Raw genomic sequence first — 14,437 nt, 5'->3', positions numbered from 1 at the left:
CCCAGTTACAAAGATAAACTCAGACCCCTATTTTTAGCTCCAGGTTTGTCCAGGCTGTGTTTAATGCTTAGCAGCCTGATTAATGCTGTGATAACTAACTAGGGTGTAGAACAATTTGTTTGCAGCATTAAGTGCAGTCACAGCACTGTTACGTCCTAGATAATTTACCATTGTACACCTTCAGACAGAGCAAGCTGCAGACATGCCCTCTCCTTCCATGTCCTGAGAGCCTTCCATACAGCCTCAACTTAGCAAAAGGAAGCAATAAGTGCTTTAAAAATAAAACCCTCAGAGTGGACTGTCTTCTGTCACTGTGCCCTCTAGGGCTGTCCCCACACCCTGCAGCATGTCCAACCTCTCAAGCATTGCCACAGTCCTCCATGGATTGCATTCCAAGAGAAACAAGAGGCAGAAAACTTTTCTGCAAGACTTTTTCAGACACGAGGCTTTTACATCAAGGCAGTCATCGTGTGCACAATCCTTGCTGCAAACCTGCTTTGGGGATGGGGACTTTTCCAAGGTGGTAGCATGCAGCCACAACAGCACTGGAGCCCCCTGTCCCTCTCCTGCCCAGTGAGCCTCCAGCACAGGTCTCCTTCAAAAGTAAAAGATAAAAGGAAAAGACAGCCATACAAGAAAAAACAGCCAAGTCTCAGCTCTCAGCAAGGCAATTCTTGCCTGACCTTGGATGGTGCTCAGCCTGTGATGCATAGTTGCTGTCCCACTCAGTATCAGCCATATCTCCTTCATTAACAGCAATGGGCTCCAAATACCTTCATGTACTTATTATTACCTGGCTTTAATGGTAATGAAATGGTAGAAGAATATTGCAAACACCTGAAGGGTGTCTAATGGAAGAGAGGACTTGAAAGGAAAGCGCTCCCATCCCTTCTCTGGGGGATTTAAAAGCATTGGGCTGCTTCACTGGGGTGGACGGGCTTGGTACCTGCAATGGGCAATTTTTGGCTTCTCCAAGGGCCATGCAGTTTGCGCCCATGGGACAAAGCTACCAGCATCCCCAAATTAAATTAAATTAGCCAAGGGCACCACACTGAGCAGCTGTTCATGGCATTTGGTCTGTGCTTCGGTCTTGGAGCTGCACAAGGCGAGTGCCAGAGGAGAGATCCTGTATGTCCCCCAGGACCTTTGCAGTGATCCAGGGATCCCTGAGGACCACTGTCCCTGGGTACAGGGCCCCATGGGAGTGGGGGCTGCTGTGAGCCTGGTCATGCCCATGCCGGCAGCCCTGCCTGCCTGCAGTGTTTATTTCATGTCTCGCAGCGTTAAATCATAGCAGACATGCAATTCGGGGAGCATGAGGCTCCGTAATGGGCGGCCTCAGGCGTGTGATGGGGCCGGGGCCATCAGGCAGCTGTGCTGCCAGGGCTCCTTGCTGATGCTTTATTGCTTCTGACGCTCCAAACGCGCTCTGAAAGGCGAACCCTGGCAGCCTGGAGGAGTAGCTGCTTCCGTCTCCTGCCCGCTCCGAACCGGCAAGCAACACAATTGAGGCCTCCCTCCCTGTTCCCGCTGTGGTCCCCAGCCTGGCTACAACACCCCATCCTGCACAGGGCCCAGCCATGCTCCTGCCACAGCCTGACAGCCCCCAGCACATTCCATGGCACGGGGTGGGAGCTGCTGAAGGGAATACAGTGCATAATGCTGCACACCCAGGACTTGGGATGAGGTCAGGTTGGGGTGAGGAGGGAATGCAGGGCGTCACTTGTGCCATCACATGCTGGGGATCTTGTGCTTGTGCCCCTGTGCTCCCCCCAGCCTCTGAGATCGCTGCAGCTCTGGGCTAAATACCTGCTTGCCCAGCCAGGGAACCTGCTTGCAGCGTGGCTGCTCCAGGAGAGAGGCCTGAGTGCCCATCCCAGTGCAGAGATGCTGCCATGCCTGGCTGCAGCGGAGCCTGGACAGGACGTGGGTCTGAGCTGTGGGAAGCCCCAGGCACTGAGCACTTCGATTCCCAGAAAAGCAATTACCGTGCAGCAGATTACAGGGCTAATAAAATCCCATTATGCTATTTCGGAAAGTAAATCTGATCTGGGCGCTGCCGATTGATATCAGCCATCCCACAAAATGTCCTGCAAGAGCCCCCTGCGTGCGCGCGTAACATGAGGCTACAGTAGATCACGCTAATTAGATATCCAATAACAGGAGGGCTGATAGGAACTACATTAAAATCTCTTTAAGTTGAAGATGTAAAACCCAAGGGAGAAAATTCAGTTAATGATGCTGCAGCAGAGGCTCCACTGGAGCAGTCCACGTCCCCTTGGCCTCATCCTGCCGGCTGCGGACGCAGGAGGCTGGAGGAGAGGGGGCAGAGCGGGGCACAGTCCCCAGCACCATGGCGGCGCTGCCCGTGATTTTCATTACCCAGATTCAATAACGGGAGAGTGCTGTGAGCTGCTGGCGCTCCTTGGGAGGTGACTTGCCAGCCACTAACGGAGCTGAGAAATCAAATTAGCCCCAGCTCTGCTCTTGCTCTCTCCCTGACACCGCTGTTGGCAGCCAAGGGGGAGTTCATCAGGGCCCCGCACTAATTCTTATCTCGTTTAAGTGACTCCATGCCGGCATCTGATGCAATTTGCTCTACGCCACTGCTGCAGGCTTTGGTCCCTGCCCGCTGCTTCCCCAGGATTTCCAGCAGCTGGCAGCTTTGTGGGAGCACGGGCACCTGCAACACACACAAGGACAGTGTAGACATAGAGGAATACAGAAGATTATAGAGGCTGAGGGTCGAGGGAAGGCTCCCCTGCCGGGTAGAGGGACATTGCCCAGCCCAAGGCTACGATGCTGTCACATGGAGGGATGAATGGGCAGCCTGAGCAGGGAACCCCTGCATGGGTGGACACCGAGGGCCTTTTGACTCTCAGTAATACCTGACCAGGCTTTGCTTCTAGTCTTGTTTGCCCCAAGGTGTTAAATATTTTGGGAAACTGATACCAGTAGGAAGCACTTTGTTTGCTGAAATTTACAGCAAATGCAAATTGCTGCGGTGAAAATGGATCCCGGTGTAGGTGCAGGTCTGAGGGTTTGGGGGAAAGCTGCTGCCCCAGGCTGCACGTGCGGCCCCCACCTGCGACTGTCAGAGCCACTGTCAGTGGGACAGACACACCTGCTGCAAGGTGTGAAGGGCAGCCCGGTACCTCCAGAGCTCCCCCCTCCCCTGCTGATGGAAACCCACCCTGTGTCAGTACCACATCCCTGGACAGGCTCCCCTCCCCTGCCTCTCAGAGGATTTACCCCGTCTTTCCAACTGCTGAGGATCTCCTGGCACAGCCCTGGCACCTGCAGCACCCTCTCCCCCCATCGTGCCCCCCACTGCCCATGGGCGTGATGTACAACCCCAAAATCTGCTTTGCCACAACCAGGCGCCTGGGCAGAGGACGGGGAAGCTCTTTGAAAGCTGGGCGGGGGTGGGGGGATAGCGGGGTGGGCCCCTCTCGCATCCTCCCAGCCTGAAACTTGATGCAGCGGGAGAGGCTGATCGCGAGATTAATTGGGCGTTCTCAAAAACCCGACGGCGGGGGGAAAGCCATACGAGTGCCGCCTTCCTCCCTGCTCCGCTCAGTCCTCCGCCGAGCCGGCGGCGGCTGGAGCCAGCGGATCCATGGTGCCCACGGCTCTCGGGGCGCTCCTGGCCCTGCTGCCGCTGGCCTCGACGCTGCAGAGCCCAGGTAAGGTGAGGGACCCGTGGGCAGAGCTGGGGAGCTGAGGCAGAGCGGGTTGCTCCTGGCACGGAGCAGCAGCTTCCCAGAACCTGAGCCGTGCTGAGTGGCAGGCAAAGGCTGCTTTTAAGGGAGCCTTCATGCTACTGGGAAGCGACATACCTGGGAGAAGCTGGAGCATGGGAGAGCTCCGGTGCGGAGCCTGAAGGTGCATCCTGCCTGGGTAACACTGGCAGCAACGCAACGGGGCATTAGAACCCAGCTCTGCGATGTGGGTTCGTCACTGCGGGGTCTTGAGGTACTCTAGAGCTGTGCCAAGAGACAGCCCTGAGGACAGAGAGAGACATGGGGGTCTCCTGTCTGCACCCCACTGCCTGAGAGGTGCTGCCCGAGCCCCCTGCCTGATGAAGGGCTTTCTCCAATATAATGCTTAGTCCGTCATAACCTAGAGCTGGGTTTTGGGCATGATGCTGTGCCTATAGTTTGTAATTGCAGCTCTGCACAGTGCAAAATTGACGGCCAACATATTCCCTTGTTATTCCATTGTTATTTTCTTACCTAATATTCCTGGGAAATAGCACAAAAATCCTTGTGCTGTTTTGCACCAGCACAGCTGAAAGTGTTCAGCAGGCTAGTGACTCAAATCTCTGGATAGGTCATGTAGCTCCTGTCACCCAACTCCCAAACCTTCTCCCACCGTTAGCACACCAAAGGTGGCAGAAAAGGAGTGGGAGCAGTGATACTCTCACCCTGGCAATGCCAGCCAGGAGGCAGGAAGGGCTGTGCAGACAGATCCCCATGTGTCAGGGCTGTGCCAGGGTTGTGCCGAGTTGCACCAGGTGAGTTGCCAGCACAATCCTGGCACAGCTTTGGGCTAGGCAGACCAGCGTGGTGTCTGGAGAAGAGGCAAAGAGCATCTGAGGTGAACCCAGCCCAGTCCTCCCTCTGCAAAGCCATTTCCCTGCTGCCAAAGCATCCTGACGCAGACCTGGGTGGCATGGATGTGAGGAGGAGAAGGTGTGAGGAGGAGTGCAAGCGTGAGCCAGCTGCCATCAGCTGCAGCAGGAAAGGCCCCTTGGCCCAAGCTGTGGTGATGGCAGCACCTGTTATTTCCTCGCCTCACTCTAATTGCTGCCTCTCCCCCCATCTTGCTGCCTCTGTCGGTTCATACCTGCCTGGGTGAGCATCATGCACCTGGCTGGCTCCCCAGTATTACCGCTAGTGAGCAATGTCAGAGGGGCTGAGGCTGCTGCTTTTTCTTTTTTTTAGCTTAAAATACAGAATAAAATTCCCTTCCAGCAGCTTTTCCCAAGTTCCTGTAGATCTATTCCAATTAGTCTCTTCCATTATGCTGGAATTGGACTCTGGGGCTGGGTGTGCTGTAGAGCACAGCCACAAGTGTAGCACTGCTGCCCTGGTCCAGCCGTGGCTTTCCAGCTGCCTTGCGTTCCAGCTGCCTGGCAGTGAGGACATGGTGCTGAAAGCAATTTGGCCTTGATTGATGCTGCTGTCACCAGTCAAGGGACTGTTTTCACAGGAAGCAAACACCAAGATACCTAATAAAGGAATTTAGCATCCTGCTTCATCTTTAACCTTCACCGCCTCCACCTGCTGAACAAAAAACGAGCCCTCGAGGGAGTGAATGGTATGAAACTTACCCAGGGGCAGTGTGTCCCTCGTGGTCCCTGCTGCCGCTGTCCTGGCACCTGTCCAGAAAGACGGAGGCTGGCAGCTGTGCCCTCTGAGGCTGGGGAAGGTCACAGCGCTGACCACCTGCACAGCACAGGATATCAGTAACATATTAGGTGATGGTTCTGGTTGGCCAGGCTTGTTTCCCATCAGGATGCTCCTATTTAACTTGAATAGGAAATCCCAACAGGTAAGTGAGGGCTGGCAGCATCCTGCAGCCCATGGCACACCGCAGGGTGATGGCAGCCGCTGCCCCAGTGCGAGCAGCCTCCCTCGCTCCCTCCCTTCCTCCCTCTGCTAAGCAGGTACCCAGCACAGGGGCCGGATGCCGGAGCCGTCCGAACCCACCCTGCGCCGCCTGTCCCACTACCTCCTGGCCCACTACCAGAAGGGCAGCCGGCCTGTGCGGGACTGGCGAACGACCACTAACGTGGCCATCGACCTCATGGTCTATGCCATCCTCAGCGTGGTGAGTCTTCTGCTCCCATTCTGCATGTGTCCACAGGGAGGGGAATGGTACCTGGCATGCAACATCCCCCCAGCATGCTCTGCCCATCTTCCGAAGTGTAAATGTCCCCGTTCTGACACTGTGTGCTCATCTTCCCACAGGATGAGAAGAACCAGGTGCTGACCACCTACATCTGGTACAGGCAGGTGAGTAGCCGTGAAACCTCACCCCTTCCTTGCTGGGCCCCCCTCCCCCCCCCAGGGTCAAGTACCCCCAAAACCCCATGTTTTCCTGTGGGAGAAGCGTGCAGTCCTGCAGGAGAGCAGTGAGGGGAAACCTATCCTGGGGGCTGGCGAGACCTCTGTAGCACATGAACCTCAAGGCTCAGCTTTCATGCTCCATCTTCTGCACTGTTTGGTGTTGTGTGAGCTGAAGGATAATTCCTCCCTCCCTCCTATGGGTGGGAAGATTGCTTGGTGCTAGTCTGGGGTCTGTGTGCTGGCAGAGTGGAAGGACCTCACCCACCAAGTCCCCTCTCCCTTGTCCCCAGCACTGGACAGATGAGTTCCTCAGGTGGGACCCAGCTCGCTTCGACAACCTGACGCAGATCTCCCTCCCCGTAGAGAGCATCTGGGTGCCCGACATCCTCATCAATGAGTTGTGAGTGCAGCCAAAGTCCGGAGCGAGATAGCCTGGGACTGGAACTCCCTCGCCCACCATGGGCACGTACCGTCCCATGCTTTGTATTCCTGGCACAGAGCTGGCAGCCTCCCCACATCAGGGAGCTGCAGATGGGGATCGGCTCGGCAGTTGGGCCATTTCCAATGCTGGCTAACCACAACCATTGTTAATTACCCTCACTGTGCTGGGGGTGAGATCCAGATATCAGGAGAAAGGCTTTGTGAAGACAGTACAATGCAAGGGCAGCTGCAGAGCTGCTGGCTCTTCCCATGAAGCTATCTGGTGTCCTTCCCACTCCGTGGGGATTTAAGTTGTTCCCACTGCCTCCTGAGGGTTCTGGGACAATGACACAGACACTTCTCGGGCTGGGAGAAAGCAGCAGTCTGGGCAGTGCAGAGGTGATGCCAGGTAGAAATGCCTGCAAGGATATTACCAAAAAAGCAGAACGGGGGGCAAATCCCTGTCTCTTGGGCAGTTCCCCCCTGAAATGCTATTTGACAGAAGGAACCCCTGCCCAGAGTGCTCTCCAGCCCACATCTCTGTCCCTCATGTCGCCCAGTGTGGATGTTGGAAAGTCCCCGCACGTCCCCTATGTTTATGTCAGCCATCACGGGGAGGTGCAGAACCTCAAACCCATCCAGGTGATGACCGCCTGCAGCCTGGACATCTACAGCTTCCCCTTCGACGTCCAGAACTGCTCGCTCACCTTCACCAGCTGGCTGCACCACAGTGAGTGCCGGGACGCCCACGGCTGGGGGACTCGAGGGAGCGGGCAGGACCTCCGCTGGGCCGGAGCTCCGTGCAGGAGGCAACTCGTCCCTCTAGATGGCCCCAGCGGATCGGGGAAGCGTGCAGGGGCGGGCAGGCACGCAGCCGGTGTGGAGGTGCCGGCAGCTGCCGGCGCTTTGGGCAGGGCACCCCTAGTTCTCACCTCTCCTCCGCCCCCCAGTTCGTGATATCAACCTCTCGCTGTGGCGTCAGCCGGAGCTCGTCAAGTTCGACCGAAGTGTCTTCATGAACCAGGGCGAATGGGAGCTGCTCTACGTCCTCAGCCGCTTCCAGGAGTTCAGTGTCAAGAGCAGTGACAGCTATGCTGAGATGAAGTTCTACGTAAGAGCCTTTGGCCACCGTGTTTCTCAGGGATACGGCACGAGGGAAGGGTCTTGCCCCATTCCTGTCGCTGCTCTGTGCTGCAGCTCCTGCCTGCAGGTGGGAGGCTCCCGGTAGTGGGCCCTTCCTCTGGCTCACCTTAGTGCCTCCCACCGTCCTCACCTGCCTTGGCAAAGAGCCACACCAGCTGCAAGCCTCATTTCAACCCTTCACAGCCTTTTCTGTCTCTCTGTCCTGCAGGTAGTCATCCGGAGACGCCCCCTCTTCTACACCGTCAGCCTGCTGCTCCCCAGCATCTTTCTGATGGTTATGGACATTGTGGGCTTCTACCTTCCTCCCCACAGTGGTGAGAGGGTCTCTTTCAAGATCACTCTCCTGCTGGGCTACTCGGTTTTCCTCATTATTGTGTCCGACACATTGCCAGCTACTGCCGTCGGCACCCCGTTGATAGGTACGGTGGTTCTACACGCCTGTCCAACTGCCACGGCAGTCGTGAGCAGAGACCACAGAGCCCTGAGAGTTGAGCAGGGAGGATTTGCTTGGGCCTGTGCTCTGTGCATGAGCCTTTGCAGGTCACTCACCTCACTGATGCCTCTGCAGGCATCTACTTTGTGGTGTGCATGGCGCTGCTCGTCATCAGCCTGACGGAAACCATCCTGATCGTGCGCCTGGTGCACAAGCAAGACCTGCAACCCCATGTCCCTGAGTGGGTGAAACACCTGCTGCTGGAACGAGCCACCATCCTGCTCTGTGTCTGGGACAGGAAGAAATTCAGCCAAAGCAGGACGCAAAGCTTGGACATCTCCAGGCAGATGGAGAACAATGACAGCACAGGTAAGGGTTGCACAGAGAGGGCCTGTGGGATCTGAAGGAGTCTAAGTGCTCTGTAGCCATCGACACCAACATAGCCCCTGTTTGGATGGTGAACTGGGTGCCTAGTTCATCCTCAGAAACCCCAGTTCCCCATCTTAATAGGTTTTTCACATTTGCTTCTTTTGATCCCTCAGCCAAGCTGACCCCCTACGGCTGTGAGGACCCCCGGGAGTGCGGGTCAGTGGGGGGCACGAGGTCCACACTGGCCTTTGCTGGCCGGACAGAGGGCTTAGCAGCACTGCAGGAGGTCCTGCGCGAGACCACGGCTATCCGCCAGCTTCTGGAGAAACGCGAGGAATTCCGCGATGTCGCCCGCGAGTGGCTGCAAGTGGGCTACGTGTTGGATGTCCTGCTGTTCCGGGTATACTTGGCAGCCGTCCTGGCTTACAGCATCACACTGGGCACCCTCTGGTCGGTGTGGCGGGATGCCTGAGCAATGCCCGTTGTTCAGGCCGGGAGACGGGGGACCTCACTCTGGCACGTTGTCCCTGGCTCTGGGATTCGCCAGTGTCTGTCCACCCAGGCGGGCACATCCCTCACGTCCCTCAGCTCCGCAGCGGGAAGGCAGAGCTGAGCAGGAGCCCCCAGGACTCCATGACCCTGCCCAAACCTCTCTGCATGCTTCCCCTGCCACCCCCGGGAGCGCCCCCGGCCCGGCCCGGCCCGGCCACGGCCGCAGCTTCAGCACCGCGGACAGCGGCGCCGCCGCCCGGCCCAGCCGCCTCCCGACCGGGGGTCCCCCGGCCTCGGGTGGGGTCCCCCCTGCCCCGGGGGATCCCCACCGCCACAGGGGTCCCGCTGTCCTCGGCTCCCCTACCCCTCACCCCGGCTGCTGCCTTTATTCCCTACCCCGGGCCCCCGGGTACGCTTGCCCAGCAGATCCCCACCATGCTTGCGCTCAGCAGTTTCAGCAAACTGGGAGAGACCCAGTGTCAGGCCGCGGACAAACCGGGATGGCAACGGGGCGGATTCCGCGAGCACGCGGTACTGGGAGAGATGCCATCACAGCTGCGGTAGGTCCCAGCTCCTGCTGTCGATCTGCCCCTGCCAGGGCAGAGGCACAAGGCGAAGAGCAGAGGAAAGTGCTGTAGATGCTGCAAGGGCCCATCCCATGCTCTAGGAGCATCTCTGCATATAGTGGGCCTGCAGGTGATGGGAGACAGGTGGATCGACACCACCTGGCTCTCACACATCCACCCTCAAACACACCAGCCCCAGAACAAGACTCCCGCTCACCATCCCAGAGCCATCACCTGCAGGAAAACTTACCTCTGAGTGACGGGGGCTGAGGACGGGTGGAGTGGGCTCCTGCCAGCGCCGGCCCGCACTAATGCACTGATGGTCTGTAAGTGGCTGCCTATTGATGAGGTGTCCAGTTAAAGAGTTCGTGAGACACTAAATCAGCCCATTGATCCTGCTGAGATCGATGGTGCTACAGACCTGATCAGTGCAGCAGGCAATTAACACCCTCTGGAATGAGCTGCCTTTGTGTAACATCAAACGCTCCAACAGACAAATCCAATGGGGCCATTGACCCAGGTGTGCGATGCCGCCCAGCCCATGTGTTTGATGAGGGGACTGGACAGCAAGACTCCTGAGCCAGCCTTGCCAATCCCTCTCCTGCCCACCGTGACCCTGAAGTCCCCCCGGGCTGCACTGCAAGATTCTCACCTGTGCTGCTGTATCCCATGGAACGTTTTGGTCCTTGTCCTTGTCCTCCCCGTGCTAGGAAGCCATCATGCACCCAACCTAACCTCCTCAAGCAGCTCAGCGGTCCTTTCCCCTGGAAGGACAGGTTGCCCATGCTGGAGGAAAGATTGATTCTCCCTTTGCCCTCTTGCTACTTTGGGAAGTGCTGCATGCGGGTAAAAGTTCCAGGCATCTCTCTGAGAGGAGCTTGGATTTTCCTCTTTAAAAAAAAAAAAAAATCAATAAATCTGAATCTAATCTCCTAATAAAGGTTTAATGAGGACATAATGTTGATGGAACAGAACATTGTTGCAGCATAATCGCTCCCAGCTGCTGTGTGAGTGTGCACACAAAGGCCCGGTCCTACCACGATTTCCCCGTTATTGTAACAACGCCTTTGTGCCAGGCTGAACGCCGGCAAGGGGCTTTGCCCCCCCTTCTCCTGGGGCGCTGCAGCCCGCAGGTTGCTCACAGCAGGACCACCTCTGCTTGCCCCAAACTGGACCAAAGTTCCTCACCACTTGCCCAAAGCCTTCCTGGAAGAGCTGTGTTGGGGTGGACTGGGGGACGCAGGACCACCATCAGGACCTTGGAATGGACACGCAGCCCCTCAAACCTGCTGGGAAATGCAGGGGCAGGGGATGAGCCTGGCCTTGACACTGGCACATGCCATTCATCCCTGGGAAAAACTAAATTATGCTCTGGACTTGGTAACTCCAACTGTGCTGTAACAAATGTCTAACAGCATCACAAGGCCGAGGCTGGCGGTGGACAGGACCCGTCGGGCACAGGCATGGCTGGGTGGTGATGGCAGCACCCACTTGGCCCAGCTGCGGTGTGCGGTGTTGTGCGGTTTGCCACAGCACAAAAGGAGAGCAGGCGCTGCCGTTAATGTAGTCAGTAAATAAATAAAGGAGGGCTTAAGCTTAGTGTACAGCAATCAGTCGGGAACTACAGGATAATTAACGCAGCGGGGGGCCGGACGGCTCTGCAGGCAGGTTTAAATGAACGAGTTCACTTTCATTGAGGCAAACTTGCTCCGCTCCCTGGTGAGCCACATGGGCAGGCAGCAGCACAAGGCAGCATGCTGTGGATGCTCCCTGTCCGTGGGGACACTGACAGCCCATGGAGAGCCCCTGCCCACTGGGGTTGGTTTAGGACTAGGACCTCCGCGATTCCACCTCAGAACAGGCACCCCCAAACTCACCACCGTGGGTACCCCCACGGCTCACCCCAAGCTTGTGGAATGCATCCTTCCTCCTCCTCCTCCTCCTCCTCTTCCTCCTCTCGGCAGGCACAGGAACAGGAGACAGCAGGCCGAGACAACGGAATTAACTTTATTGGTAGTTTTTTTGTTTTCTAACTGCAGATTCAAGGTATACAACTGAACATTGCTATTTTCCTTATGAGACTTATAAATAAAAATACAAAAAATGTTTACTACAAAAAAATCTACCGTTAGTAGGATGTAAAAAATATTCTCTTTGCTATAGAAGGCACGAACTTCACTTAGTGACACATGGAGAGAAAAAAACCTGCAGCAGTATATTCTCTTTTTTTTGTCTTTTTTTTTTCCTCTGTCAGAAACACTGAAGTCTTACAAAGAAATGCATCTGAATCTACACAGGACGAAGGCAGATGCGGAGAGCTGCAACTAGGAGACACCACAACTGGTTTTTTTTTTTTTTTCTTTTTCTTTATTTTTCAGGAAACTTTTAGCTAACGGCATCTGTGGCTAGAGGACAGAGAGAGGACTTGCAAGCAGAACCGCAGGGGAGCGAACGGCGAGGGGAGACAGGAAAAGTCATACAAAAAATAGGAGCTGATAGATACTCTGAGAAAACCAAAGGGGAACTTGGGCACCTTCTGCGCCCGGGCTCAGAGAGGTGCTGAGGTAGACGGAACGAGGACAGCGACGGACCCGAACCACGAGCGGCAACACAGAGCAACGGGACGGGCAGGCGGGCGCTCACGACACTGACAACAAGCCAGGGGAGAGGGAGCCCGGGACCACGGGGCCCCGTGCGGCGCTTGGTCCTCACTGCTATGATACACATATATATACTTATATATATATATATGGAGGGGTGGCGGGGGCTGCGCCACGGCAAACAGTGCAGGGACGTGCGCCCAGGATACGGCAGCATCATTCCAATGCTGACCCCAACACTGTTGCAATGGGGGCTGTGTCTCTGAGGGAGAGGGATGGTGAGATGGAAGGGGAGGTTAAAGCAAAAAAAAAAGAGCCACATGAGCTCGGCCATGTGCTCCATGGCACCATGGCACCCGCGTCTGGCAGCGCCAGGACACCACAGGGGCCTGCCGTGCACATGCCAGAAATTGCAGCAACTTTCTGTGTGAAAGAACTGTTTACTCTTTTTAATATTTTTTCTGTTTTTTTCTTAGGCACAACAATTAAACGAGCCGTTCTCCACAGTCACATCCCGGATTGTACAGCAGCGGTGTCCACCCTGCGCAGAGCAGCAACGGTCCCACGCGCAGAGGCACACGCACGTGCGAAGCCGGACTGGGGCGCGAGGGAGGATGCTGCTCCCACAGCCGTATCCCTGCTTGGCACCAGGAGAGGTGGGATGGGCACTCCAAACCCAGAGGTTTGTGTCCCTCCGAACTGTATCCAGACACTGTCCCACTCTCTCCAACCCCTCCTCCCCCTTTTCACCCAAACGCAGCAAAACGACAAAAAAAGAGCCACGGGATGGAACCACCGAGCCCGCGGCTGCGCAGGAGAAACACAACAAAAACGAACACAAGAGGTAGCTTCAGAACCAACACCCCCAGCCCCATGGGGCCAGGCAAAAAATACCAGTTTTGGTAAGGATAATGCACAACAGGAGGTGGGCAGGGACACCACTGCCCCACCACCTCTCCACCATCAATGCTGGGCACATGGCTGGTGCACCCCAGCCATGCCGTCCCCTGTCCCTCCCAAATCAATAAAAGCTCATGAGGTCACAAAAAAACGAGGTAATTTCAAGTAAAATGTGCTAAACGTGGAAATATTCCAAAAGAAAGTTCAAAAAAACCCCAAAAAAAAGCAAAGAAAGTGGCGAGCAAAGCTGCCTGCCACCGGACACCCCTTGCTTGTGGGCTCCTGCGGCTGAGGGCTGGGCAAAAAACCCCACACGTGGCACCTTCCAGGTGCCCCAAATCAGCAGAAGAAAAGAGGATCCCTGCATTCGGAGTGATGCCACATACTAACAGCCCCAACAGTGGCACTGACTGCACATCACCAAACCAACTGCATCTCCCCATGGGGGGCTTCACTCTTGCCCTGGGAAGGCAGGGAAGGAGGGAGAAATGCATAGAGAGGTCTTTGGTCATGGGGAGAGCAGCAGCCTCCTGTGCCCCTTGAGCCCACCCAGACACCAGGCAACACCTCAAGGCAGCCTGGCTCACAGCCAGCTCCCTGCCCCAAACACCCTCCTCTGGCCAGGATCCCCCCAGGACGCTCTTGCCAAAGCACTTGTGGCTCACAGGGCACTGTGCTCTCCTGCCTGCGATGCCACAGCCTGGGAGCATGAGAACCTGCCAGAATGGGGTCCAAGCCTCACACGGGAGCTCAGGTCTTCTGCAGGGCATCTACGGCAGGGTCTACGCAGTGACACAGGACACCAGGAATTAAAGCCTTCCCAGAGCACTGGCTGTACTCACACTTTCAGGGAAGCGCCTCTTTACTACATGGTCTTCCCAGCAGCACCAGTGGCCAATGCCAAGGGTGATGGAGGGGCTGGCCGGGGGTTGCAAAGGGTGAAATCTGCCCTGCAGCAAGGGTGCGAGGGCAGCAGGCGCATGAGCAGCTGGGACAGCAGTGTGGATGGGGCTGGGGAAGGGGCTGGTGCATCCCTCGCTCCAGCATGAGCTGCAGGATCCTTCCGGTGAGAAGAAATGAATGAGAACTGAAAACAAACAAGGCCATGGATGCTGCGGGTTTGGTGGGATTTTTTTTGCCCAGTCATCTGCCACTTGGCCCTGCTGCCCCTGTGCCTCCTCCCTTAGACATAGCAGAGGTAGAGATAGGTCTTCTCTATCCGCCAGTCGGTGGGGATCTCCTCTGGTTTGTGGCCCTTCATGTGCTTCTGCATGGCGGAGAGGCTGGGGCAGTACTCCAGGCAGATGGTGCACTGGTAGGGGGAAGCGCCATTGTGGGTCCGAAGGTGTTTGATCATGGCCGAGTAGTCCCGGGAGCGCTGGTGGCACAGCTTGCACTCAAATGGCTTCTCGCCTGTGGGAGATGGGGATACAGGGGTGT

At 56.4% G+C, this 14,437-nt stretch overlaps 2 protein-coding genes across 6 annotated transcripts in view; one reads left to right on the top strand and one right to left on the bottom strand.

Annotated features, from left to right (window-relative positions):
• The first annotated feature begins 3,495 nt into the window (after window positions 1-3,495).
• Window positions 3,496-10,728, top strand: LOC116455656 (5-hydroxytryptamine receptor 3A-like). 2 transcript variants are annotated; one of them, XM_032133769.1, is made up of 9 exons: window positions 3,496-3,686; window positions 5,672-5,835; window positions 5,976-6,020; window positions 6,365-6,474; window positions 7,055-7,224; window positions 7,445-7,605; window positions 7,846-8,056; window positions 8,206-8,439; window positions 8,613-10,728. In XM_032133769.1, the coding sequence occupies exons 1-9, from the start codon at window positions 3,620-3,622 to the stop codon at window positions 8,909-8,911; spliced, it is 1,461 nt and encodes a 486-aa protein (XP_031989660.1). In that variant the 5' UTR covers window positions 3,496-3,619; the 3' UTR covers window positions 8,912-10,728. The 2 variants fall into 2 exon arrangements, with proteins under 2 accessions (XP_031989660.1, XP_031989659.1); XM_032133768.1 differs by having other exon boundaries at window positions 5,669-5,835.
• Window positions 10,729-11,483: 755 nt separating this feature from the next.
• Window positions 11,484-14,437, bottom strand: part of ZBTB16 (zinc finger and BTB domain containing 16) — a 55,159-nt gene continuing 52,205 nt past the window's right edge. For all 4 annotated transcript variants that reach the window (XM_032133766.1, XM_032133767.1, XM_032133765.1 and 1 more), the window contains exon 7: window positions 11,484-14,410. In XM_032133766.1, coding sequence (XP_031989657.1) covers window positions 14,181-14,410 — 230 coding nt within the window. In that variant the 3' untranslated portion in view covers window positions 11,484-14,180. The remainder of the gene's footprint in view (window positions 14,411-14,437) is intronic.

Source organism: Corvus moneduloides, chromosome 25 (assembly GCF_009650955.1).
Source record: "Corvus moneduloides isolate bCorMon1 chromosome 25, bCorMon1.pri, whole genome shotgun sequence".
NCBI classification, from domain to species: Eukaryota; Metazoa; Chordata; class Aves; order Passeriformes; family Corvidae; genus Corvus; species Corvus moneduloides.
Note: the sequence above shows the minus strand (reverse complement) of the source record. Positions and strands in the feature narration are given on the sequence as shown.